We start from the raw sequence: 26,727 nt of genomic DNA on the forward strand, positions 1-26,727 counted from the left end.
GCAGGAGGCGTTTACTAAAGAAATCGACAGCAGCTATAGGTGCAAATAAACACGCTTCCACACAACTTGAGTTCCAGCTTGGTTGCCTTTGTTTCCCAGGGACCAGATCCTGGAACTCTACATCACAGAGCCATCTAGTGGCTGATTGATATACTGCAAGCAAACCTCCTCATCAGAAATGCACATTCTAGGGTTTCTTTTAGCAAACTGTGAAGTGCCATTGGATTATTAACTACGGCAGATTAAAACCAATGATGGTGGTCAATAGCTCCCCCAGACTGGGCATAAGGGGTGTCCAGTGCCTACATCTAAGCCTACCTCTATTTCCAGCTTAGCTTTCAGTCCCCCTTCAAGGCTGAGGAAACTCTCCTGAGCATCTGGACTTGTCTTTCCTCAAGGAATTCACAAGCTGTTCTTTCAATTAAAAACTCCCTCACACCAAACACTTATCAGGCATTCCCACCGGGTGAGCTGAACAGAATTAGCCCTTGGATAGCCACCTCTGGCTTCCCTTGGCTTCTTGAGGCTGGGAGGGGTGTTGTGGGGTGATCTTCCCAGCTCACCATGCAGCCAGCTTCCAGCTCCTCCCGTTCTGGCATCATCCTCCACAAATGTGACGCCAGCTAAATTGGCACCGAAGAGACAGGTGGCAAAGGAAGACACAAATCAGAGAAGGGCTCCATCTAGTCCAGCTGCTCTGGTGAATCCTGGACCAGGCTCTGATTAACAGGAAGAGTCTTGGCTTTTCTGCATCGGGACAGAAGAAACTCCACTGGCCGCATGGAGGAAAGTGCCTGTGGAACTCCAGGAGACATGGATCCCAGAATTCCCACCACCCTGAGATACCCTTAAGGACAGCCCCAAGATCCCTGCCACCATGCACGTGAACTCCGGCTCCACGCCTGTTATCGGGGATACACCCAAAAGTCATTCTCTTCTCCATGAAGCCCCCTACCCAGGCGAGCTGCAGATCACCAGGCACTCTGCTGACAGGCCGGTAGAGTCACTTTCATGCAGCTCAGCATGACTCTGGAGAGTGGCTTATCCCTAGCTGGGGCCGCCTCCGCCACCCAAGAGCATTGTCACGCTTGCACAGTGGGGTAGCAACACCTCCCAGCTGGGGAACTGGGCCAGGGCCCCGGGAGGCCAGCCTGTGCCCACTTACACACCACGTCAACTGGTAGAGGGCAGGCCTGGGATTGGGTTGAGCAATGACATCAGTCCTCGGCGTTAGCTTTGTGAGAACCCAGCTGCAGAGATGAGAGGCACGAAGGGGCAATCCCTGAGCAGGCCCCGATCCCTGTCTGTTCCCCTGCTGCAGGTGTTTGTGATCACTGCATGGCACAAAGGGTTAATCTCGCAGAATGGATGCTCTCAAAGGAGCAGGAAACTCCAACTCCCAACCCCCACCTGCCCCACACTCCTGTAACCTGGCCCCCTGGGCCCCCGTATCTCGAGTGACTCTAGCTAGCACCTAGAGCAACCTATTGCCTCTTGGGGCTTCTAATTCCTGGGCTAAGGAGCTGCCCGTAGAAGCAGAGGCCCCTATGAACTAAGCGAGTTCAACGGGAGGGTTTTAACAGAGCCTGCTGGGGCTCCCGTTGGATCGTCTCCTGGCCCACTGCCATTCTGCAGGCCCCAGCTGGGTCTCACTGGGCGCGGGGCTCCCCACGGCCATCCCGCTCCATGCATTCCCATACGGCACAAAGCAACAGTCCCGGCTTGTCGTCTCCCCAGACACAGGCGCGAAGGGGCAGCGTCCGTGATCAGTGCTCTGTCCAGAAACTCTGCCCCGGCCCTGTTAAACCAGCCAGAGGATCCCAACCCCTGATGGACTCTGCCTCCAAGCTGGCCCCATGCCCACGTGGGCCGGAGAGCCTCTTCCTGGGAACCAACAGCTTTGCCACTGCACAACCCACTGTCAGTGCCATCCCAGCTGACAGGGCATAGCTGCCTGTGGTTTGGGAGATGCTTCCCTATAGGGCAGGTTATTGCACAACTCTAGGCTATGGGGTTTCTCACACTGTCCTTGGCAGCACCGTGGGAGACAGGCCACCAGAGCTGGCCAGGCTAATCCCCTGAGTGGGATCTGCCCGGCTATCTAGGGGAGCGTGTGGTGCCCAGATAAGATCTCACTGGGCAGGCAACCTGCCCCCATCGTCCCTGTATCCTGGAGACTCATGTGGCTGCTTTGGGGATCGGAGCTGCTTAGGGAGAAGGCAGCCTCTTCTCCTTCCCCAATTATCAGCTTGTCAGCAAGAGACGTGAGAGGCCTGGGGATGGATCCCTGCTGGGGTAGGCCGGGTGGGTCCTAGGCCCAGGGCACAGATCCCTGATGGAGTCACCAAATGCCCACGTGCTTAAAGAGCCAGCCCCGCACTGGGACCCCACCTAAGAACAGTGCACTGGGCAGAGGGTCCCAGTGAATAGCAAAGCCTCTCCATCCCCTCCCGGCTCTGCTGAGCTCCCAGGCCGGCCGGCTGGAGAGCAGGGGGATGGAGTGGAATTTGGGGAAGGGGATGGGAGTATACCTGGGGAGGGCAGGGTTTCCCAGGTGGCCCGTCGAGCGTGGCTGCCTGTGAGCCCCGTGCAGACCGGAGCGGGGCCGCTGCCTGGATGTGAGCGCGAGGAGCTCCGCTCAGGTCTGTTGTGCAGAGATAATGAGCTCTCCTGTGGGCTAACATGCTGCACGGATGCATTCGATCAGAAGGGCAAGTCTATCAGCTCCAACACGTGCAGGCCGGGCGATCGGCGTCCGTGCAAGGCCCTGCACGTGTGCATTGCGTGCAGCTCTGGGCAGTATGTTCAGGGAAGGAGGGCAGCCGGCAAGGTACAGGCACATGCCAAATTTTAAAGGGGAAGCCTGCTGCAAGGAGACCCCACTCACCGGGGATGGATGCCCTCCCTCCTCGGAGTGGGGGATAAGAGACGCAGGGTGCGGGTGTGTTCGAGGGTGACCTCCAGGTGTCACTGCTCACACGGTGAGGCTGGCAAGAGATGAGCTTTGGTGGGTCTCGTCAGGGGATGGATGGACAGCTGGGGGTATGTGCGGCTAGGGAGAGAGACAGGGTTCTCCTGGGAGAAATGCGAGCTGCGTGGGGGAGTTGAGACAGGGAACCCCACACCGGGATTATGATTTAAAAAGCCCAACCCAGATTCCGAGCACATGCAGGAGAACTTCAGAGCCCATCGCCCCAAAAAAACTCAGCATCCAAATGCTCCAAGCTCCCAGCATGGAGAGAGGCTGTTTCCTGGAAGGATCCCCTCCATGGCAGCCAGCCAGACGTGCTGGCAGCTGGATATCAGTGGCCTGACAGTGGAAAGCTCAACCAGTGGCCTGCTAGCTAATGCAACACAGGCAGGTCTGGGGCAGGGGAGCCCGCAGCTGATGCCAAGGGGCCAGTGCGGGTGTTTTTTACTTACCCCTGTGATCTTTCCATGGGACGGCCCTGCATGCAGGAGGGCGGCAGCCAGACTGGGCCACTGCATTCCCAGGGGCCTGGGGGAAGGTCTCTTCGCCCCCTGCCCCTCTGTGGACCCTAGAGTGCTGGTGCATCTGGTGAGGGGCAGCCGGGTGTTACGAGGCACAAAAGCGGAGCAGCCTTGGGCCTGGGGAACCCGGGTACCCCCTCCCCGTGCCTCTGTGGGGATAACAGGGCAGACACAGTCATGCTAATGGGGAGTTTAAGTGTAAGAAGTGAGCAAAAGTTTCTAAAATGTCATCACAACCTGCAACTGCAAACGCTGATGGGGAAACGGGCCGAAGAGAAACCGGGCTAGTCTGAACTGAAAAGGCCACGTTGTGGTCCACGGAGTGTTGAACTTATGCTGATGACAAGCAGGGGATGTGGAACTGGAAATTAATGACCCAAATCTAGTGTGTCAGACATTAGGCCTAATTGGGGGACAAAGCAACAAGGGGCTGGGCTATTCTGCCCATCACACCCTTCTTGGGCTCCAAAAGAAAGAGACATGGGGAGCAAGGAACAGGGAGAAGAAGAGACAGAGGCTACTGGAGAGAGCTTCAGCATTATGGCTGCCAAGCCCCCCATGTCCTGGGACCCTGGACCCTCTTTGCTCTAATCTAGGGGCATGGCCCGGCCAGCGCGGGCCAGAAAGAGGGACCCAGACGACAGCAGCACCCCGACCAGCTCCAGCTGAATCCCAACTGCCCCGGGATGAAACGGGATCAGGCTGTAACAGCAGCTCCGGCCCAGCTCAGCTCGCTTCTTCCCTTTCCCCGCGAGGACAACTGTCACCAGCTTCAACACCATCGACCAGATGATCAGACAAGGGGCTTTTCCCTTCTAACGCTCTCTCCCGCTGAAGGGGAGGGGACCAAGGGATGAGGTGACAATGAAAAGCCTGATGGAACGCTTCCCACTGCCAAGGCTTTCGCTGCTTTTCCTTCTTCTCTGGATCTTTAAGAACTGGTTCCGAGGCTGTTTCATGGTGTGTTCGCCATGGGTCAGAGCAGGCCAAGCTGTCTGGACGCCACATCCCAAACCTGGTGTAACGCTGGACAGTGTCTGGGTTACGGTAACATCTGTGGCCCATTTAGTCCATCTAAATTAATGCAACACCCCTCCAGAGCCCTTGGCCTAGGAGGTGGGGACAGGTCTTTCTTCAAGGCCAACCACTTTGGGGGCTGCCTCAGGGCAACACGAGACCCTGCTTCTCTTCCCCCCCTGCAATGAGCCACAAATGCTGCCCCCACCCCTGCAATGCTCCTGGACGCAGAATGGGCCTAGCCAGCCAGTGCCAAGGGCCGTGTCGCAGCGGACGGATACAGACCGCCACGGTCAGGCCCCCCAGAGGGGCGCCGCAGCGAGTGAGTCATGGAGTCTGAGGTCAAAAGGGGCCACCAGATCTCTTGTAAACCCACGTGGAACCCAAATGCAACCCCCTGGAGACTAAGCCACGGTGTGCCGCAGGCAGAGAACGCGAGGGAACGAGGGACACCAATGCCGCGGCAGGGAGCTGACTCGGTGAGACGTGTCCAGAGGATCCCAGCAGACAACCCGCGCCCCAAACTGTTGAGGAAGGCAAAGAACCCATCCTTGCCAACCCGAGCAGGGGGACAGTCCCTCCCGACGCCGTGGCTCGGTCAGACCCTGACGCCAAGAAAGAGAAGGGGGAGCGGTGAAGCGCTTACCTAGGCAGCGCGCCGTCTATCTTGGCCACGTCGACAGTGGCTGTGGAGTGCTTCCCGCCCATCAGCAGCTCAGAGTTCACCAGCCACTGGAGGTTCCTGGATTTGGTGTTGACGAGGTTGACGCCCTTCTTGGCCTTCACCCTGCAGAGCCAGAGAGGAGAGCAAGGCTCACGTCCGCATGGCCGCCTGCCAGTGGCCACACACGGCGGGAACGATACCGGGGGGAGGGCCACCATGTCCCAGAGCACTTTCCCTCCCCCAGGGAGCGCGGCGGACAATGTTGCGGCTGCTGGCCAGTATTCAGCTGGGGGCAGCTAGTAGCCATTAGGGTTAGAGGTAGGCCACTGGACTGGAACTCAGGAAAGAGGCGTTCTCTGCCTCAGTTTCCCCACTGGCAGACGAGGCTGATACTGCATTTCGAGGTTAGTGTGTGAGAGGTGTTATTCAGGGGCTATGAAAGCCAGGCCAAATCTCGCCCAGCCTGGCAGTGACTGAAGGTGGCTAATACTGTATTACTCAGCTTTGCAGGGGCTTATTTCAGCTAGTCTGACCCGTTGCATCACCCCCGCCAGAGAACCTCACCCAGTGATTCCTGCATCCAGCCCGTATCTTGCAGTCGAGCTAGAGAACGTCTGCGCTGGCCCGGCTTTGCGTGTGCGTGCGGTGCCCCGGGGGCCGAGGCAGGCTAGGGGGCAGTCCGGAGCTGTAGTTCAGTGCACTGCAGTGGGGCAGGGGTGAAGGATGCTGCCTATGGGTCTGGGCAGGGTGTGTCCTGACTGTGTCGGTGTGAAAGGGAGAGACTGGCCCACACAACGGATAACAGACTTACTGCTGCTACCAGCTAGGAAAGGTCTCCTTGAATTCAAGCGGGCGAGTTCTGCGTGTGTGGAAGCAACGGGCCCAAGGTCCCAGCCTGGGGGCAGGCGATGTTCGCAGCATTGGTGTCTGCAGCTCTCAGTTGTGAGGATGCAGCACCATGTGCTACCCAGAGTGCAGTCATACCCAAGGGCACACGGGGAGTCTGGGAAAGGACAGGGGTCTCTCGAGGGCCAGGCTACAGCCCTCGCTGTGGGACACTCCGTACGTTGTTATTGTAGGGCTGCCCCGGCAGACGGGGCTGCGTGCACCAAGGTTTATTTCCAGGCAAGCCCTGGGGGACGCCTCCCTCCTTCGGACGCACCGCGCAGGTCCAGGGCAGTCAGCGGCAAAGCAGACTCCCTGCCCCGCCCTCCACCAGCCCCGGGCCCATCCTCCCCTAGCCACCCTCCCTCGGCGGGACAGCAATACAGAAGCCCGCAGAGGGACTCGGGGGTCCCTGACTGCCAATTGCAGCCAGCGGCGGTGAGCGGTTCTGTGGCTTGCTGGGACCTGGATCAAGGACCCCCGACCCCAGCTCATCGCCCGTGGGATGCTGGAGAGACTTTCACCAGCGCAGACCTGGGAGAAAGGGGCGCTGTCCCACTACCAATGGGCAGAGAACGCAGCTCCCTCTGCAGCTCAATCCCCCATCCTCTGCTGTGCTTCCAAGGAGATTCCTACAGTCTGTTCCCCTCGCCGTCCCTCCCCTCCCGCGGGGCCCTGACAGGACGGGAACCGAGCGAACGAAACCCAGATCAGTGAACTCCCAGCAAGAGAGCGGCTGTGCCGATGGGCCCCGGGAAGCCCGCAGCGGCACGGTGGCTTGGGGTGGTGTTATTAGGAGGGTGCATTGAGAATTTAGCTGGTGGGGATGGTGCTCCCTTTCCCATCTCTTTCGCATCGGGCTCTTTCATTTACAAATGTCCTGACCCGCCGTGCCCGTCTTTGTACCATTACATCAGTGGGATACCAAAGAGAGGAATCAAAGTTCGGGCTCGAATCAAGGGCTCAGTGAACCAGGAGCTGTTACCACAGGGCTCTGGGCACCTGGCTTATGCTTTTCCATAGCTCTGTGGTGCCATGTCTGGAACCCAATTCCAAGGCAGTCTCCCAGCACAGAGGTGTATCGGGGCATGATGGGCAGGCCTGGCTCAGGGCTGGCATGGCAGGGGGCCGGGGGTAAGGAAGGAGGGGCCCTGGCAGATCTGGGACGGGGGGGTGGGGGATAGCGGGAAGCTGCAGGCCAGGGCTAAGGGACGTCAGCTGTGCGGTCTGGGGATCCAGGCCTGGCTAGCAAGGCACGGCTCTCCAGGTCGATGAGGCCATAAATCCTTCTCTTTCCCAAGCGCTGAACCCAGACCAGGGCAGGCGTGGTGGCAGGGCCCCCCAAGGGTGCTGCTGAAGGGAGAGTGGGCAGGGCAGGAACTCCAGGCTCGGACTGGCTGGGAAGGAAGCCAAGAAGTGTGATGCCCGTTCCGGCATTAGTGAAGGGCATGATGCCAGCATGCCTGGGCTCCATGTGCCAGACGCTGAGCGCTCCCCTGAAGGGGCTGCGGGAGGGTGCTCAGCGCCTTGCAGGATGACCAGGACTGCTCTGTGCACGGTAGGGTCCTGTTCTGAGTCTAGCCTAAATGGATCTTCACCCTTCACTCCTATCCACACCCTCCTGCCAGCAGCTGGTCCCAACCCTCCTCCATACAGCCACCCTGCTTGCCCATCACCCTGCCCACCTGACTGCCCGCCCCGCTATGATCAGTCCCTCTCCCCATCCCAATGCCAGCTCCCCCTCCTCTCCACCGCACGGGCTGTATGCCCTGGGCAGCCGGCCGTGTATGCAGGCCCCGTACCCAGTCCCCGTTCCCCCGCTGCCAGCCTCCTAAAGCCCTGCCCACCCTTCCCCTCTAGTGCCCTACTGCTCTGCCACCCCGCCCCCTCCAGCACCCACCCCCGCACTGCAGCACCCTCTGGCCACGCCCACTCTGGACCCCACAGCTCCACCCCCACTCCCCTCTCCTGCAGCACCTCACGCCCCCATCCACCCCCCGAACCCATCCAGCCTCCTAACCCATCGGAGTTAGGCACCTCAAACGCCTTTCCAAACCTGGGAGAGCTCACTGCCCTGGCTGCTGAAATGCAGCCCGCTCTGGGGTGGGCCACGGCAGCAATTTCCCAGCCGCTCAGGGCCAGCACCGTGCGCAAGCAGAGCGCCTCCTAGCGGCAGGCTGGAGCGTCGGCTCGGCGCTCAGTCCGTGGCTGCAGAGGAGCGGTCAGCGTGCTCTTCCCCGGCCACGCGGACGTACCTGAGCGTGAAGTGCTCCACGGTGGAGTTGGCCAGTAGGTAGAGGAAGATGCTGAGCACTTCGCCCGGCTTGAGGGGCTTGTCCGGCAGGCGGATAAAGATGTTGCCGTCCAGCCGGTGCTCCTGCATCAGCTGGGTGGGCGGGGGCGGGAAGAGGCTGATGCTGCCAATGCGCAGCAGGGGGTGCTGCGTGGGGCCCTCGGTCCGGGCAGCGCCGCCCCCCCGGCGCGGGGACGTCTCTCCGGGGCACTCCCCGGCCCCGTCGGGCGCATGCAGAGTGTAGTACAGCTCGGCCTGCTGGCTCTCGCCGCTCAGGTCCAGGGCCTCCGGCGCCTTCCTCCTGCCCAGGGGCACGGCCGAGGGGCCGAACCAGGCGTGGGGCAGCTCGGCCTGCACCAGGCAGGTGGCCAGGCTGCCCTGCAGGCGGCAGGAGCTCTTGATCTCGCGGGCCTCGCGGAAGGCGTGCAGCCGGACGCAGGGCAGCCGGTCGGTCACGTCGAAGTCGTCCCAGTCCCGGCCCGCCACGTAGAAGAGCACCTGGACCACGGGCTGGCTGGCCAGCACCCGCGGCTGGATGATGAAGGCTCGCACCTTCCAGTTGACGGTGAGGCGGTCGGGGATCTCCAGGGTGCTGGAGGGCTGGAGCTGCTCCTTGGGCAGGACCAGCCCGGTGCTGAAGGGCCCCAGCGAGACGTTGAGGACGGGCAGCTCCTTGGTCTGGAAGACGACGAAGGGCTCGGAGCGCTGCAGGGGGGCGCTGGCATTCCCCCCCGTCCCCACCCCCGTCTCCTTCAGGAAGAAGGCCAGGCGGGTGTTGGAGAGTCGGTAGCTCACAGGCAGGATCACAGCCGCCGCGGGGGGCCAGGGCTCCGGGGGCTCCGAGCTGGACGCCGGCACCTTTCCCTGGGCTAGAAACGGGACAGAGAACAGGGTGGGTTAGGGACGGGACAGAGTGCAGAGCGCCCCGTGCATTGCCGCCCCCCAGCAGCCAATGGGCCCAGCTGCCCCCGCCGCCCCTCACCCACCCCTGCTGCCAGCCTCTACCACTGCCCTGCACCCGCCACGTACCCCCGTGTCTCCCTCACACACCCCCACGCTGCCAGCAGCATTGTGACCGCGCCTTTCATCCACCCATCGCAAAGTGTTTTACAAAGGAGGCCCGGATCATTATCCCCATTGTACAGATGGGCAAACCAAGGCACAGACGGACACCAGCTCAGGAGCCAGCCTGCCATCTCTGCTGGATTCCTACCCCCCCCTGCAGTCTGTGAGGCGAAGGGAGCGCTGCCATGGGGCACTTCCAGCACTAGCATCCGAAATTGCAGCCAGGGCACAGAGGCAAACTCTGAAGGGCCCAGCGAATGGGATCCCCTCAGTACGATACCTGTACAATCCCCTGGAGTCCCAGCTCCAGGAGCCCCTGAAGTGCTGAATATCTGTGCAACCCCTGCGGCACGGGGACCCTCCCGGGAGACCCTCCGCGGTTTGTCACTGTCTATAAGCCACTGGCCAGTTTTATCATGCCAGCCGACCCCCTGGCAAACGGCCCGGTCCATCAGACCATTGACAGCACGGGGCAGTTTGCTGTGGGGACAGGGGGGTCGTGAGCGTGTGTGTTCACATGTTTTTTATTGGGGGAGATGAAAAAGCTCCCACACTCATTCCCAAACTCCGCTCTTCACCACCAGAGCTCTGCGCCCCAGGCTCTGGGAGAAAACACACTGGACACCGCGGGGACACACTGGCTGGGAGATAAACCGTGGCAAAACTGCATTCGGAAAACCACAAGAAGAGACTGGGGCCCATTCGGGGAGATGCCGATCTCCACCAGGGCTGGTTCAGAGCCCCCAGATTTTGCCAGACAACCCCCCAGAGACACAGAATGAAAATGCAGCAATGAATTTGGATAGGGTGGGGAATCAGACTGGTAATCAAGATTGGATTTCTACAGCACTCCAGAATGGGATCCTGGCCCCTGACTCAGGCTGCTCGGCATTACCATAATATTCCTAATAAATAACATACAGCACCCAGCACAAGGGGACCCTGGTCCGCGATTCCGGCTGTTCGGCATTACAGTAATACTCCTAATAAATAACGTACAGCACCCAGCACAATGGAGTTGTGGTCCATGGCTGGGGCTGCTAAGTGCTGCTGCAAGCTAAAGAACAAGAAGGCCCCGTCAATTCGGTGGGGAGCTAGATCTAAGTTCTGCAGCAGGCCCCTGGATCCTGCCGCCTCTGGCAGACTAGGGATTCGGGGGAAGCTTTGCTAAAATTAGAGGAGTTTTTAATGAAGCAACTATGTAAATAAACAGCACGCTCAGCCCAACAGCCCCTGAGAGTGTTCCTTTGATCTGCGAGGCAATTTGCTTTGCACTGATCTTCCCTTTCCCACTGTGAGGGGTCAGGGGGTGGCGCTGGCAGCTCCAAGCAGGGGGTGGCGCTGGCAGCTCCAAGCCGCAGCGTGGGAGTTGTCAGAAGGCAGCTGGGGGGTTGGGCAGCTGGGGAGGGGGTAGTGTGGGGGTTGGGCACCAGAGGAGGTGGGCTGAGGCAGTTTGGATTTGTGGGAGAAGCGCAGGAACTGCCAAACTGGGCAGCAGTGCGACAGAGAGTGATGTGGTCCTTTAAATGGACATCAGTAGGTTTCAGAGGTAACGCCCCCATCGAGACGAGAGGAGCGGTTTGAACTGCAGCTGGGTGGAGAAAGGCGGTGCTGTTTGGCAGGAGGATTTTGATGTTGCAAAACCTGGTTTCCTTCCGATTTGGAACGAAACCGAAAAACTTCCGAGTTCTCCGCAAAAGGGAATGGAGCAGAGGACGCCGGGAGCTGGGGTTGCGGAGGAGCCAGCACTCCCAGGGCTTCCAGGCTCCCCAGCATCCTGCCTGCTGACAGGGAACTGGGACCGTGGAAGCCTTGACTGGGCTGGGGGTGTAGAAGCCCTGGGAATCCTGGGAACCTTGGAGCTAGGGAACCAGTGCTCCCAGACTCTGTCAGCCCACCAGGCAGGCCGCTGGAGCCGGGTGAGCAAGCTGGCAGGGAAATCAAGCACGTTTCGGACAGCCTGTCTGGGCTCTGACAAACTTGTAACAAAGTCGAACCACGAACCGCTTCCACAGTGACAAATCGGCGTCCTCCGAGGGCCGCAAATTTCTGACCCGCCTGCCAAGCTGCTGGGGAGGCTGCCTGCAGACTCAGGCAGATGTCGCGGCACCAGGACATGCTTTCAGGCTTGCCCAACGGCGAAGGGGAGGCGCAGAAGGCGAGGTCCGTCAGGGAGTATAAATCCAGGTAGCGCCATTGAAATCAGCTGGGATGGGTGGGGCTGCTTCACACTGGTGGAGGTGCGGGCCTGTTGTGGTTTTTCAAGTGAAAGCTCGAACTGGGGAGCTAATTCCCCAGGCAGGGAATGGGGGAGGAGGGGTCCAGCAGGCTCGGCTCCACTGGGGGGGATGGCTATTCCCTTAGTGATGGGGAGATTGGAGTCTCCACGAGGCAGTCCGGCCCCACCGCCCTGGGGTGAGCTCACTGTGCAGCACCTGGGAACACGGCTCCTGGGCCCAGGTCCCGGCTCCGAGCAGCGCCCTGGAGAGAGCTCGGCAGCCTGGAGAGGAAGGGGGCTAAGGCATCAGCCCCAATGCCAGGCAAGGAGTTCTGGTCATGGGTGTCACCGTTCAGGGCACCTCAGGGATCCTGCAAGGCCCTTATCCTTCCAGCTACCAGACCCCATAGACACAACCCCACTGTGCTGGGTGCTGTAGGTTTCTCAGGCAGAGACCCACGACTCCCTCCCTTCTCCCCGCGGTATTTCCAGGCTTCCCAGCTCCCTGCCTCTTTCAACCTCTTCCCTGCTTCCCTCCAGGGCGTTGGCTCTGAGACCAGGCTGGAGGCTCCATGGGAACCTGGCCCCCCTCTTCCGTAACCAGCCACTCGCCCCGGCTGCGATTCCAACCGGACCCCAGCGCCGAGCTGCCTCTGTCCGCACAGCTCAACCAGCCCGTATTGCGTCTGCTGGTCATAACGCATTTCCCCGTCTCTTTTTGCTGTCCCTGGCCCCCAGAGACCGTGGAGACGTTACCCTGGGCTTTTCCCTTCTAGGTAACCGGCTTTCACGGCTGGCCCCTCCACAATCCATGCGATCACACAGCCCACAAACGCTGCCAACACGTTCGTCACAGCTCCGGGCAACTGCACCGGCGTCACCCCATCCGTGGTCCAGCAAGAGCAGCCGCGCTCACGCCACTGGCCCCCTTAGCTTTCACTGCTCTTGGGCGGAGACCCGCATCTCTCTCCCTCCCTCTCGGCCACCAAGGTGTCATCCCCAGCAAAAGGCCATCTGCCCAAGCAGGCCTGCTTGCTTTCTCCTCCAAGCCGGCTCAAGCGGGACTGCCCGCAGGGACAAGCTACCACAACTCTTTCTAAGCAAGCCTAGATCCTCTTCAGGGAGAAACGCTAGCGAGATGGCATTAAAGCCAGTCAGAGAACCCACATACATGCTGGCCACCCCAGCCCAAGGTGGGCTCTGGCAGGAGCAGTCCTTCAACACCCCACTCATGGGGTTTCCTTGTGCTTTTCACTTAATCAAGGCTTCAGCTCAGAGCAAGCCCCCAGGTTTGTGGGGCCTCTCCTGTCCTGCCAACCCTTCGCTAAGGATTGGGACCTCCGTGGCTCAGGGCTTCTCCTCTGCGTTTGCTGGATCAGGGAGAAGTCCCTGAGCCTCTTTAAAACCAGGCTATCTTCCTAAAACTCCTGTCTTCTGCTGCTCCCCGGTATGTGCCCGTATATGGGCACCTCGGGTGGGTTGCGTGGGTACAAAGGGCGGTTAAAAGAGGACGTCCATTAGAATCTCCCTCCTCCTAGACAAGCTCTTTATGCTGCCACCCTAACACACCCCACTGCACTTGCAACCCCACGGACCCCAGAGGGATAAACCCAAATTCAACCACGTTCCTCTTCAGTCCACCAGGTGTGTTCGGGACGGTGCAGGACACTGTCAGTCTGTCCCGATGGACGCTAAGGGAACGTCACGGCTGGACCGTGTGCGATGAGCTCAGGGTGAGTGGGCAGAGCTGGCAGAGCAGGGAGGCTGCAGGTCAGGACTGAGGGGCATTGGCAGAGCGGGGGGGGGCGGCGCCAACCTGGCAGGGTCACAAAGTGACCTAAATCCACATGGAGCTCCGAGCTAACGACCCCCCAGCGCCCTGCGGTGCCTCGGTGCCGAGCTAACGAACCCCCAGCGCCCTTCGGTGCCTCGGCGCCGAGCTAACGACCCCCCAGCGCCGAGCTAACGACCCCCCAGCGCCCTACGGCGCCTCGGTGCCGAGCTAACGAACCCCCGGTGCCCTGTGGCACCTCGGTGCCGAGCTAACGAACCCCCGGTGCCCTGCGGCGCCTCGGTGCCGAGCTAACGAACCCCCAGCGCCAAGCTAACGACCCCCCAGTGCCCTGCGGTGCCTCGGCGCCGAGCTAACGACCCCCCAGCGCCGAGCTAACGACCCCCCAGCGCCCTGCGGCGCCTCGGCACCAAGCTAACGACCCCCCAGCGCCGAGCTAACGAACCCCCAGCGCCCTGCCGCGCCACGGCGCCGAGTTAACGAACCCCCTAGGGCCCTGCGGCGCCGAGCTAACGACCCCCCAGCGCCGAGCTAACGACCCCCCAGCGCCCTGCGGCGCCTCGGTGCCGAGCTAACGAGCCCCCAGCGCCCTGCGGTGCCTTGGCGCCGAGCTAACGAACCCCCAGCGCCGAGCTAACGACCCCCCAGTGCCCTGCGGCGCCTCGGCACCGAGCTAACGACCCCCCAGCGCCCTGCGGCGCCTCGACACCAAGCTAACGACCCCCCAGCGCCGAGCTAACGATCCCCCAGCGCCCTGCCGCGCCACGGCGCCGAGATAACGAACCCCCTAGGGCCCTGCGGCGCCACGGCGCCGAGTTAACGAACCCCCTAGGGCCCTGCGGCGCCGAGCTAACGAACCCCCTAGGGCCCTGCGGCGCCGAGCTAACGAACCCCCGGTGCCCTGCGGCGCCTCGGCGCCGAACTAACGAACCCCCAGCGCCGAGCTAACGACCCCCCAGGGCCCTGCGGCGCCGAGCTAACGACCCCCCAGGGCCCTGCGGCGCCGAGCTAACGACCCCCCAGGGCCCTGCGGCGCCGAGCTAACGAACCCCCAGCGCCCTGCGGCGCCTCGGCGCCGAGCTAACGAACCCCCAGCGCCCTGCGGCGCCTCGGCGCCGAGCTAACGAACCCCCAGCGCCCTGCGGTGCCTTGGCGCCGAGCTAACGAACCCCCAGCGCCCTGCGGTGCCTTGGCGCCGAGCTAACGAACCCCCGGCGCCCTGCGGCGCCTCGGTTGCGAGCTAATGCACCAAGGATGCAGGGTGAGGTGCCGTTCCTGGAAATGCTGGCATGCAGACGGACATTACAGTAATTGCAGCAGCGATCGTCCACCTGCAGTAACAACTGGGAAAAGGGCACAAAGAATTGTTCCTGCAAAATTTTCAACTCTGGAAAATCAATCTCCTGCTGCAAACCATGCGGTTCTGCCCCCGGGAACTCGCCTCAGCTCGCTGCATATCGGGTCCTGCCGCTGGGAGCAGCATTCCGGAGGGCGGACCACCACACAGCCCTGCCCGCTCCTTCTGATTTCTGTTTCGCTGGCCCCGGGCCGTATTTTCTCCCTGGATGAGGCACAGACTGGAAGCTGCCTCCCTTTGAATGAGGGAAGGAACGGAGTGGTCGTTTCATGCCGGAGGGATGGGAATGAAAGGACAGCCTCCCGTTGACCTCGGAGAGCCCGTACGCAAACACACAGACTCACACACACGGCAAAGGTACATGAGGAGAGGGGACTGGTGTGAACTGGGAATGCTAGTACCTGGGGCCTGGCCCACTCCAGTATCACCGTGACTCAGCTGGAGGGGGGAAACAGGACCAGTTTAAATCATAGGCCCAGTAGGCCAGTTCTTAGGGCTCCAGGTTCCAGAGTCCTGTGATCACACCAGACTTTTAGCTTCCAATTAAAAAACCAAGGTCAGTTCCTAGCCTGGGAAATGGTGGTAAAAAGCTCAAAAATGTGACTCAAGAGTAACCAACGCAGCAACTTCTGCCTGAGTCTGCAGAGAGCCTGAGACAATTGCTCTGGGCAGGGGTGGGAACTGCCCCAAGCATCTCAACAGGGTATTAAGACCCAGCCCCGCTGCTGTGGAGGCCCCTCCAACCCCACCTCAGCAGAGGATGAAGGGTGGAGCAGGCCCAGCCCACTTACCCAGCAGATACTGGGGTAAATCCTGGTGGGTGGGCAGCGTGTCTTTGCTGCCCCTCCTGAGGGGACCTGTTTGCTTTTTGCCTTTTGTATCCTTGAACTACATCCTCACTGGTGTGAATCAGCAAAACTTGGCCAGACCAACTGTCATTAATGAAACCCTGGGGCCAAGATAACACAAAAGGTCTGTGGAGCCCAGCAGGGCAACAGATCAGGGCCACCATTCAGGACACTGCACTCCTGAGGTCAGAGGGGTTAGAATTAAGGACATGAAGACAGGCCCTTACCAGTCTGTCTGGGGAGAAATGGACCCATTAATTAACACACAAAGGAATGGAACCAGCAATGATTCTAAATCTACTCAGTTTCCTTCCTTCACTGGGTCTCGAACCAGGGAATTAAAGAACAGGCCATTGGACAATTAGCTGGTAATGAAGATCTTGTCAATATCACTGCCTGTTGATTAAACAGCTAGTAAGGGAAACTCAAACGAGCCAGTTCCAGCTTCCACCAGGACTAATGTCAAATTGAGAGACGTGCCTGGCTTGACAAATTCAAAATAGCCAGCCAAGACAATACACATCCCAGGCCTTAAGGGAAGCAACGAACAAAGTAACTGTGCCCGCCATGTTCACTTATTTCTGAAAAATCCATAAACGCAGCTGACACCAGACAAATGGAATAAGTTCAAATGTGGGAGGCATCTTCAAAATAAGGAAACACAGTGATCCCAGGAATTCCCACCGTCGCAAACTGAGTTTCGTCCCAGTGCAGCAAATGTTATGCCACAAGGAAAAGAAAGCTGTAGCCATCTAGGGATGGATTTTCAGAAGATCTCCATATGCTGGGTGCCTGTTAGGTGCCGAGATCTAATTGCCGGCACTGAGGCCTGGGGAATCCAGTGCCGAGGAGCGCTGGAGAGAGTGGCCTTTTAATGAGAGCACGCCCAATAAGGAATGCCGAGGGGCTGGTTTAGGCGTGGCAAAATTAGATTTTTATGTTTTCGTCATTTCGATGGACAGTTTTGAGGTTTCTTTGGAGACATTTGTGAGATTTTTATCAGTTTAAATGTTCACAGCTGTACAAATTGATGAGGGCGAGGGAGGTCAGACAATCAAAATATTTAATGACAGTTGATATCTGAGATTCCATGCAGAGATTTATAACTGGTAAAACACAAATGGTCAACATCTCTGGTCAAAATATAGAAAGGAAACAAATCAAACTCTCCTAAGTTCTCAAGTAGCTTTTTTCTTACTTTGCCTCTTTGTAAATTTCGCTGAGCAGGGAGGGAAATATTTTTTCCTTGGCTGGGGTGTGGTGAAATTGACATTTACTGACATTTACCAATCAATATCCAATCCTTCTAATCCTAGGTCTAAGGACAAATGAATCGACAGGCAAACACGATCTTGTCTTCTGCTAGAACTACAAAATGAGCCGAGGAAGGGAACTCACTGTGTGTCATTACGGTGTAGTATTGTCACATCGAGTGACCACTGACAGAGGACAGCAGGCGGACTGAGATGGGTGGGCTTAGCAGCGGGGCACTCCAGGAGTCTGGGCCAGGTCCCCAGCTGGTATAAACCACCCTCATGACGTCCCTGACTCTGGCAGTGTCCAGGAGACCGGAATCTGCTCACCCCTCTCCTGGGGCAACGTTCGCCACTGTGCCGAGCTCTTGGCAGCATCCGGTCCCATGCCCCAGCCAGCGCCAAAGGTAGGTGCTGGTCCCCCTGGGGGCATCTCAGCCAGGTGCATAACGGCCAGTGTCTCCTTCACCTGGCCCACCTCGTCTCTCTCACATGATGACACTGACACAGCTGCAGACAGTGTTATGATTGGTTTCAGAGTAACAGCCGTGTTAGTCTGTATTCGCAAAAAGAAAAGGAGGACTTGTGGCACCTTAGAGACTAACCAATTTATTAGAGCATAAGCTTTCGTGAGCTACAGCTCACTTCCTCAGATGCATATCGTGGAAACTGCAGCAGGCTTTATATATACACAGAGAATATGAAACAATACCTATTCCCACCCCACTGTCCTGCTGGTAATAGCTTATCTATAAGCTATTACCAGCAGGACAGTGGGGTGGGAATAGGTATTGTTTCATATTCTCAGTGTTATGATTGGCCATCAAATCATGCAGGCTGGCCCTAGTGTTTGCCTCTTGACCTGTTGATTACCCCAGTCGAGTCCTTCCTTCCCTCTATCCCCACCTCCCCGATGTTCATTTAACCCCGCCACTCTCTCTCATACTCTGGGTCAGTGCAGCAGGCTGTGTTCCTCAGCTCTCGCCACCCCCTCTCATCTCCAGCACTTCGGTCTGCACCCCTATAGTTCACCCCACTGGGAGCCAGACAGCCCTGGCACATGCAGCCTCTTGAAATGCACCTGGCTGGGGGCCTGACTGGTGCAAATTGGCCAAGGTCTGTTGGCTTCGATGGAGCGATGCCAATTTACACCTGCTGGGGATCTGGAGCGATTCACTTCTAAAGCAGCCGATCTGTCCTGCTCCCCACTGCAGGAAGAAGGACCCGACAATCAAAGACGCTGAATTATTCAGTCTCCATCTGTGGGTCCACGTACAGCCCTGGGTCTCTAAGGCTTTCTGGGCACAGCAGAGTCCCCCCATCTCTCCGACAGTGGGGGCTGACGCAGCGGTAGCAATCGTGGGAAACGGGCCTGGCTCTCAGCTGTGTTCTTGCGCATCTATGCACTGTAAAGAGGCCTTGAAGTGGGCAGGTGTGTTGCTGGCATATAACACCACTCCTATGTTAGCATGGGGATAAATCGGTGGGGGGTGTTCAGATTGCGGGGCACTAGGGTTGTGTTCTTTCCCAGGGCCTATAGGGAGCCATGAGGAGCAGCTCTAAGGCGGCGCTGATTTACGCCAGGGGCCAGGCCGGGCCTGCATGTCTCGAGGGCACAGGGATTTAAAACCACCGTACTCTGTACCCTCTCTGTCCCTGCTGCGAGCACGGGAATGGAGCAACGGAGAACGTGGCCCAGAGGCCAGCCTACAGGCCCCAGGCAACCACTAGCATTTTGACCCCCATACTGGATTCTACAGCAGCTGAATAACCAGCTATTACAAGACCCAGGAGTCTCTGATTAGCCCTTTCTCTGTCTCCTGAATGTTCAGCATCACTGATTCATTTCATATTTAATCCCCTTACGGCGTTTGCTCCCCCTGAACAGTGTCACACCCCAGCCGTTATCTGAACTGGCTGAAATGCCAAGACCACGGCAATCTCTTGGGGGCAGGGGCTGGCTCTGAGTTCCCCATTTGTGGTGGGGGTGTTTTGTCTCCTTCCTCACATGCTTGGCCACAGCCGGAGATGGGACACTGGGCAGGGTGGGCTGGTGCCTGGAGCTGGCACAGCCAATCCTCTTTGACCTGCCTGGCTGGTGGGCCTTGCTCGCCTGCTAACTGATCACCAGACTGGGGGCCGGGAAGGAATTTTCCCCCAGTTCAGATCAGCAGGGACTTTGCGGGGGTTTCGCCTTCCCCTGCAGCTGGTTGACCTGCTGAGATCATAGAATCATAAAACATTAGGGTTGGAAGAGACCTCAGGAGGTCATTTCGTCCAACCCCCTGCTCAAAGCAGGACCAACACCAACTAAATCATCCCAGCCAGGGATTTGTCAAGCTGGGTCTTAAAAACCTCTAAGGAAGGAGATTCCACCACCTCCCTAGGTAACCCATTCCAGTGCTTCACCACCCTCGTGAAATAGTGTTTCCTGATATCCAACCTAGACCTCCCCCACTGCAACTTGAGACCATTGCTCCTTGTTCTGTCATCTGCAACCACTGAGAACAGCCGAGCTCCAGCTTCTTTGGAACCCCCCTTCAGGCAGTTGAAGGCTGCTATCAAATCCCCCCTCACTCTTCGCTTCTGCAGACTAAATAACCCCAGTTCCCTCAGCCTCTCTTTGTAAGTCATGTGCCCCAGCGCTCTGACCATTTTCGTTGCTCCCCGCTGGACTCTCTCCAATTTGTCCACATCCCTTCTGTAGTGGGGGGACCAAAACTGGACACAGTACTCCAGGTGTGGCCTCACCAGGGCCGAATAGAGGGGAATAATCACTTCCCTCGATCTGCTGGCAATGCCCCTACTTATAAAGCCCAAAATGCCGTTAGCCTTCTTTTCGCCTTCCCCTGCAGCTGGTTGGCCTGCTGAGATCAGCTGGGCGTGTCTCACCTAATCAAACCCCTCCCCATTTCACAGGCCTTGGGCATTGGTGGCACCCAGGTCTCTCCTGGGCACTTGGGCACACTCCTGTTCTCTGTTGGTGGCACCAAACAGTTCAGGCCCCTGAGGACTGAAATGCTTTCATCTGACACGGCTGGGCTCAGTATAGGGGTATCTGGGTCGGTCAGGCTGTACAACAGGTCTCTATACAACTCTATGGACCAGTGTGATCTTCTCCAGGCACTACAGCAATACAAACAATAAACAGGAATAGGACTGTCATTTAGACCTGTCCTGGAGGGGTGGGGGGGGGGTTGGTGGCATGGAGTCAGCTGATCTACACCAGGGATCCTTGTGTTCCTTCCAGCGGCAGAGCTGAGCTGCGGGAGAGACGATGGGAATTCAAGTCTATTGTAGACCCCGCCCAGATGTTGGGGTGGTGGGGGGATGCTTTCATTGCTTGTGCCCCCAAAACGTATCCATGTGGGGTTAACAATCAGGACTGGGAGCGTAAGAACGGCCATATTGGGTCTCCGTCCAGCCCCATGTCCCGTCTCCTGACGGCGGCCAGTGGCGGATGCTTCAGAGGGAATGAACAGAACAGGGCAGATAGCGAGTGATCCATCCCCTGCCATCCAGTCCCGGCTTCTGGCAGTCAGAGGCTTAACCAAGCAACAGGTGTGATTAGTGTTCTCACAGCCCTGCATTTCTGCAAATGAAGCGCCACCCTCCAGTGCAAACCGGGGGGAGGGACAGCATAGTGTTTTGAGCATTGGCCTGCTAAACCCAGGGTTGCGAGTTCAATCCTTGAAGGGGCCATTCAGGGATCTGGGGCAAAAATCGGGGATTAGTCCTGCTTTGAGCAGGGGGTTGGACTAGATGACCTCCTGAAGTCCCTTCCAACCCTGATAGTCTATGATTCTATGGTTAACCCGCAGGAGTGCCAGCAATCGTGTGCCAATGTGGGCACCGGAGAGGGGAGTGCTAGGATTTCAGGGGAGCGTCCGGAGAGATTCAGTGACGCAAAACGGGCGGGCCCTCGTTCATTCAGCCCCAGCTTTCAGGTACCACAGCAATAGGCTGGGCCAGCTCCCTCCTCCTCCTCCCCGCTGTCCCCGCCAGGCCGGCACACCCTGCTCCCGAGGTTCCCACCTAGCGGGCATGGGCGTGGGCTCCACCTCGGCTCCCAAGCACACACTGCCACACCCAGAAGGTTTCGGAAGGTTTCCTGAGCTAATGCAAGCAAATAGAAGAGCCAGAAACAGCCCCTTTGGGCGCCCTTTGTCCAAGGCCTCCCCTCCCAGTTACCTCTGCTTCCCCTTCTGGAGCATCGGCCCCCGCGCTACCCTCCTGGGCACCTGGCCCCTTACTCCAGGGCTGTGCCACCGGTGCCAGGTCCACTCCTCCCTGGCGCCACCCTCCCCCCGGCACAGCCTGCCCCAGCCACTCCCCCACCTCCTGCCCTGCCCCCTTTCAAGTGGTTGAAATGGGCCCACCTGTTCTGACACAGGGATGCTGGGTCTGGCCTGCCCACAGGGACCCCTGGGCCAGTCACCCTAGCGGGATCCCAGTCAGCAGGTGGCTGGATTCCAGCAGGGGTGTTCAGATCCCCAGAGCGTGGCCCAGGACAGGGCATGAGTGACCCAGCGGGACCCGGTCCTCTCCTTAGCGGTGGCTCTGTGGGTTTACAGGGCAACATGCCTTCTCCTTTCCTGCCATGCATCTTCCCAGTTCCTTTCCCTGCACCCAGGAACCATGTGGTACAAGGCCTCTGCCCATCTTTCCCAGGCTTCTCCCAGTCCCTGCTAACATACCCATGGCTATTGCTTGATCGGATTTGCTCTGTTACCTGCTGGCTCATGTTGGCATGGGGCAATCACTCACAAAAGGCCACGCCTGACGATATATCCCTCGTCCCATCCAGCTGCTGGGCTACCCCTTTATGCTCACAATGGTCGCTGTTGCCAACTCTCGCCATATTTGGCATTTTTCTTAAAGCCCCAGCTCCTGGAGTCAGGTGATCAGAGGGGACTCTCAGCTTTAATTTAAATAAAAGAGAGAAAGTTTCGCTCCTTTGCGGCCGGGGAGAAAAGCTGGAAAACGTGACCCCGAAAGGCTCAGAAACCAGAAGGCAAATAAGGAGTTTAGTAGTTTAAAAATCTCACAATTTTAAAGCCAATCTCATGATTTTGGGGGCCCTGACTTGTGATTTTTGACAAACTGCAGCTGGATGGGCTGTGTAACAGACAGGGAGCTCCTCTGAGTTTCGGGGGTGAATGTTCCTCCCTGATGCTTAATAGAGCACAAGCTACAAAACCTGGCTGTAGATCTGAGCTCTGGCCCCTGTACACTCCACCCCGGTTTGCACAGGGCACACGGCAGGGGTGGAGGGTAGGTGGAGAGGGGCTGTAGCTTCATCCACATCAGGAGCTGTATGAATATGGATGAAGGCTGGCAGTTTCAGCGTAGCAAATTAAAAACGAAATGTCGCTGGGAAAATCTGGGGAAGCATCTGCAGCCGCTCTGAGGAGCCCGGCTAACGGGAGCGCAGGAACTGTGTTTACTAACATGCCTGCGACAAGCAGACCTTGCCCAGGGGCCAGGCCAGTTCTAAATCAGGACTCAGAGACTTTAAGGCCAGAAGGGACCATCGTGATCAGCTGGCCTAACCTCCTGCACATCGCAGGCTGCAGAACCTCACCCACTCCGGTGATAGACCCCCTCACCTCTGGCGGGGTTACTGACAGTCTCAAATCTGGATTTAAAGACAGAGAATCTACTACTTGCTTTAGTTCAAACCTAGAAGTGGCCCATGTGGTACTGCCCCCGGATCTCGGCCAGTCTGACCTGGGGGGAAATTGCTTCCTGACCCCAAATCTGGCCGTCAGTTAGACTCTGTGCATGTGGGCGAGACCCACCAGCCAGACACCTGGGAAAGAATCCTCTGTAGTTACACAGAGCCCTCCCCACCCAGTGTCCTGTCTCCGGCCATTGGAGAGATTTGCGGCTAGCAGTTGCAGATCAGCTCCATGCCAGTGTAGGCAGTCCCATCCTACGGTCGCCTCCATAAACTTATCAAGCGCAGTCTTAAGACAAGTTAGGTTTTTGCCCGCACTGCTCCCCTTGAAAGGCTGTTCCAGAACTTCACTCCTCTGATGATTAGAAACCTTCATCTCATTTCCAGCCTAAACTCATTGATGGCTAGTTTATATCCATTCGTTTTTGTGCCAACATTGGCCCCTACCTTAAATAACTCCTTTTGCTCCCTGGAGTAATCACAGCTCCCCTCGGTCTTCACTTTGCTAGGCTAAACAAGCCAAGCTCCTTGAGTCTCCTGTCGTAAGGTAGGTTCTCCATTCCTCTGCCCATCTGAGTAGCCCTTCTCAGCACCTGCTCCCATTTGAAGTCAGCTTTCTTTTGATGTGTGTGAGTGCGGAGCACTGACTGGGCGTGGAAGCACAGTCTTTGTATGGGTGTTCGATTCGTACGCTTCTCCGTGCAGAGGCCGGCTTAGCGATTTGCATGTTGGAGCCCTGATTTCAAAGCCAGGCTGGGCATCGACTTGTGTGAACCGGGGCTCATGATAGGGGGGCAGATCTGAACCAGAACATTTTGCCAACAGAGAAGTGGGGAAATCAACTCCAACCAACCCCTACACATAACCCTTCTTCACACCTCCCAGCTGGGCACCAGGGACTTTTATAGAGGGCTTCTCTACCCAGAACCCTTTGCAGGGAAGGGAAGTCCCTCCCCTGTCTCTCTGGGTGATTGACATCCCAACAGGCCAATCAGCTCTCTTTCCCTCACTCCCAGCTCTACAAGAGGCTTCACCCCATCCTGGTGTGGATGTCACTTACAGGGACAGCTGTGTCGAAATGATGTGTGGTGGTTAATGACCGCTGAGCACTGTATACAGGCTGAGCACTGTTACTGAAGGACCAAGTTTGGCCCAAGTGGGAGCTCTGGGATTGGGCCTGGTCCTGCTAACACTTGTGCTTGGTTGCAGGGTGTGGGGTTGCTGATTCAGTAGGAGGCGCTCTCTGCTCTGAGTCAGTGCCTTGGTTTGAGAGCTGCTCTCTTCCCAACCCGGCCTGTGGCCGTGGATATCCAGACCAACCTTGGCCGTTAAAAAGCAAGCAGTTGGGGAGGGAATCTCCAGTTTCTGCCTCATGAAAACCCTCTAGTGCGGAGCCAATGGCACAGAACAGCTGCTGAGTATGACCCCAGAGGTGGCTGCAGATCAGCGGCGGAGTCATTCTGACCCTGCAAAGGGGAAAACTTGGGAAATCCAATTCAGACAAAGATCAGGGAATTTGCAGCAGGGGAGCTGAAAAGATCAGGAAGGTTTTTGTGACTCGGGACATGAGCAGCATAGATAGGGAGAGGGGTGCAGCTGGGGATGGATACACAGATTAGATGTGAATCGCTTCTGGGGGTGTAAAAATACCAATTTGCTGTATGGCACCAAGAAAGCAGGGCCCATCTGGCTGCCAGCACCCCTTCCCCCATCCCCTCCACCCATCCAGCTACAACCAACATGATGGTCTATGCTGAGGTCCAGCCCTACTGGCTCTGCCTGGGCTCCGAGGGGCTGGTTCTCAGTGGTGCTCAGGTCCCTGCTTGTTGCTCTGGCAATGCAGAGGGGCTTTAATGGGGGATGAGTCCGCTTGCTGAGAATCCCCTTGGGAGAGGACTTCCCTGGCACTTTGGAGCTAGAGCAGGGCCATCTCCCAGCCCTGCTGTAGGGGTGGGTTGGGGAGTGAGTGGAGAGCACGGCGCTCTGGCTATTCTCCGCCTTTCAGGCCCATTCCCTCTATGGCTGGAAGGTAACAGCGCCAAGCATCCACAGCAAGGGACAGAATCCAGCTTCCTCTCCCATCACTGGGCCGGCTGGGCAGGGCTCATGGGATAGTAACCAGCTCCCTCTCCCCTCGCTGGGCTGGCCAGGGAGGGCTCATGGGATAGTAACCAGCTCCCTCTCCCCTTGCTGGGCCGGCTGGGCAGGGCTCATGGGATAGTAACCAGCTCCCTCTCCCCTCGCTGGGCGGGCAGGGCTAATGGTGATTCCAATCAGTAAACACTTGTTTTAATCACTCCAATCAGCTGCTGTGATTCTGACCAGATCTGCTGAGTAAGAAGGTGTTATTTTTGCCCGGTCAATTTCCGAGCAGATCCGTCCTTTCAATCAGAACGCCAAGTGGCAGGCTGAGCACGTTTGGGGCATGATCAACAATAGCTCCTCACTTTGTGACTTCAAAACCTGCTGCCTTCAAATAAGGCAGCGCACACATCCCTCCTGCGGGATGAAACACCCTCCCGAGCTTGATGTTTTCAAACACGACCCCTTGTAACCCGCAAGTGTCATAACAACAGAAGCTTTGGGTTTCTTTTTCAAGCATAAAATGTCGTGGTTGTTTTCTTCCCCCCCCACCCCCCGGTGCTTGTCCAACTCCAAAGCAGAGATGTAGATTTTCTTCCCCCTTGGCTAAAAAGAAGAACCAACCTGCTCTGGAACCGAGACAAAGCAAATTTCAGAGTCGGAGGGAAACCCTAGGAAAGTTCTGAGTCACTCAAATGCAGAGACTGAGGGCCAGAGCCCAGCTGGTGTAAATTGATGTAGATCCCTTAAAGTAAACAGAACCTGGGGATCTGGCCCCTCCAGATAGTCTTGAAGGCATTTAGCGCTGCTCTGACACCCCCATACACCCTGTTCCCTGCTGACCTCGTTCCCGCATCATGCTTGGTGCCTGCTAAGTCACGATGGGGGCCGCTCTCCTGGATGCAAGTCGCGCTTTAAATCCCATCCCAACATTGCGTGTGTCCGTCTGAGGGCTTCCGGCCAGTCGACAGCACGTTCGCAAGTCCCCGTCAGTTCTCCCGTTTGACAGGTGGCAAAGTGACTCGCCCAAGTGGCAAATCCAGGAACAGGTGTCCTGAATCCCAGCCCGCTCGTGCTCTAACCACTAGTCGTGCTGCCTTCGACAGGAACACACGAGCGTATTCCTGTTGCTGGGGCGGGCGGTGTCTCTGTGGGACACAGCGAGAGGCTATGGAGCTGGTGGGGCTTGGACAGGTCTCTCTGTGCCGGACAGCATCCATTGAATTCATATGGATAGAGACAGCGCTGGCAGCCCCCCGAGCCTGACTCTTCTACCACTTTGCCATGTCGTCTTCATCATTAGCTAGCCACAGATCGGGAGACTGCACTCCCTTCTGGAGAATGCAGAGCCGAATTCAACCCAGGCGTGAGTTGCAGTCTTTGGAGGAAGGTAGCTGACCTGACGACCCTGTGCTCCTCTGGGCCCATTTCTATTTAATGAAAGGTCCTGTGAAGCAGGGCCCTCCAGGGGGTTACTGTTGTGTACCCGAGAGTAGCACCTAGGGACTGTGCCTGAGATCAGAGCCTCCCAGTGCCAGGCACTGTAAATATACATCGCGAGAGACCGTCCCGTCCCAGAAGTGTTTACCATCTAAATGGACAAGAGCGCAGGAAGGGAAGAATTAGCCTCCCCAGTGCACAGAAGGGGAGCTGGGACCTGAGCGCATTGGTCCATGGGAGTTAGGCACTTAAGATTCCCTTGAGGAGTGGGGCCTGAGGACTCACTAGGGTCACGCAGGGACTCACAGCAGAGCCCGGGTCTCCCCAGCTCTGAGTGCTGGCCCATTGCATTTGAGGGGCAGCAGTGGGTGAGAAGGGGAAGGGGGAGCAGCTGAAAGGGCCTCGCCGGCGCCCCCAGTGGGCAGCTTCTCCTTCCCTGCCATCCCCAGCCCCCTCCTACCGGCCCACCGGTGCTTACCCTTCGGGCCACCTCCTGAATCCATATGCTGGGATTTCGAAGGCCCAGGACAGGCTGTGCTAAGCTGCTCTCCAGCCACGGAGCCAAGAACCCCTGTAATGGGGGGCCGGGAGCCCCAGCCTGGCAAGAGAGCCAGAGCCTAATCAAATTCTTCCAGCCTCTC

The 26,727-nt window shown here is 58.0% G+C and overlaps 1 protein-coding gene across 1 annotated transcript in view; it reads right to left on the reverse strand.

Annotated features, from left to right (window-relative positions):
* The window catches only part of TMEM132E (transmembrane protein 132E), a 233,563-nt gene that overhangs the window by 36,665 nt on the left and 170,171 nt on the right, over positions 1 to 26,727 (reverse strand). Inside the window, exons 2-3 of the mRNA XM_084651063.1 lie at positions 8,314 to 9,220; positions 5,156 to 5,296 (exon numbers count right to left, since the gene is read on the reverse strand). Coding sequence (XP_084507189.1) covers positions 5,156 to 5,296; positions 8,314 to 9,220 — 1,048 coding nt within the window. The remainder of the gene's footprint in view (positions 1 to 5,155; positions 5,297 to 8,313; positions 9,221 to 26,727) is intronic.

This window comes from Lepidochelys olivacea (assembly GCF_965140295.1).
Source record: "Lepidochelys olivacea isolate rLepOli2 genome assembly, chromosome: 17".
In the NCBI taxonomy this organism is placed as follows: domain Eukaryota; kingdom Metazoa; phylum Chordata; order Testudines; family Cheloniidae; genus Lepidochelys; species Lepidochelys olivacea.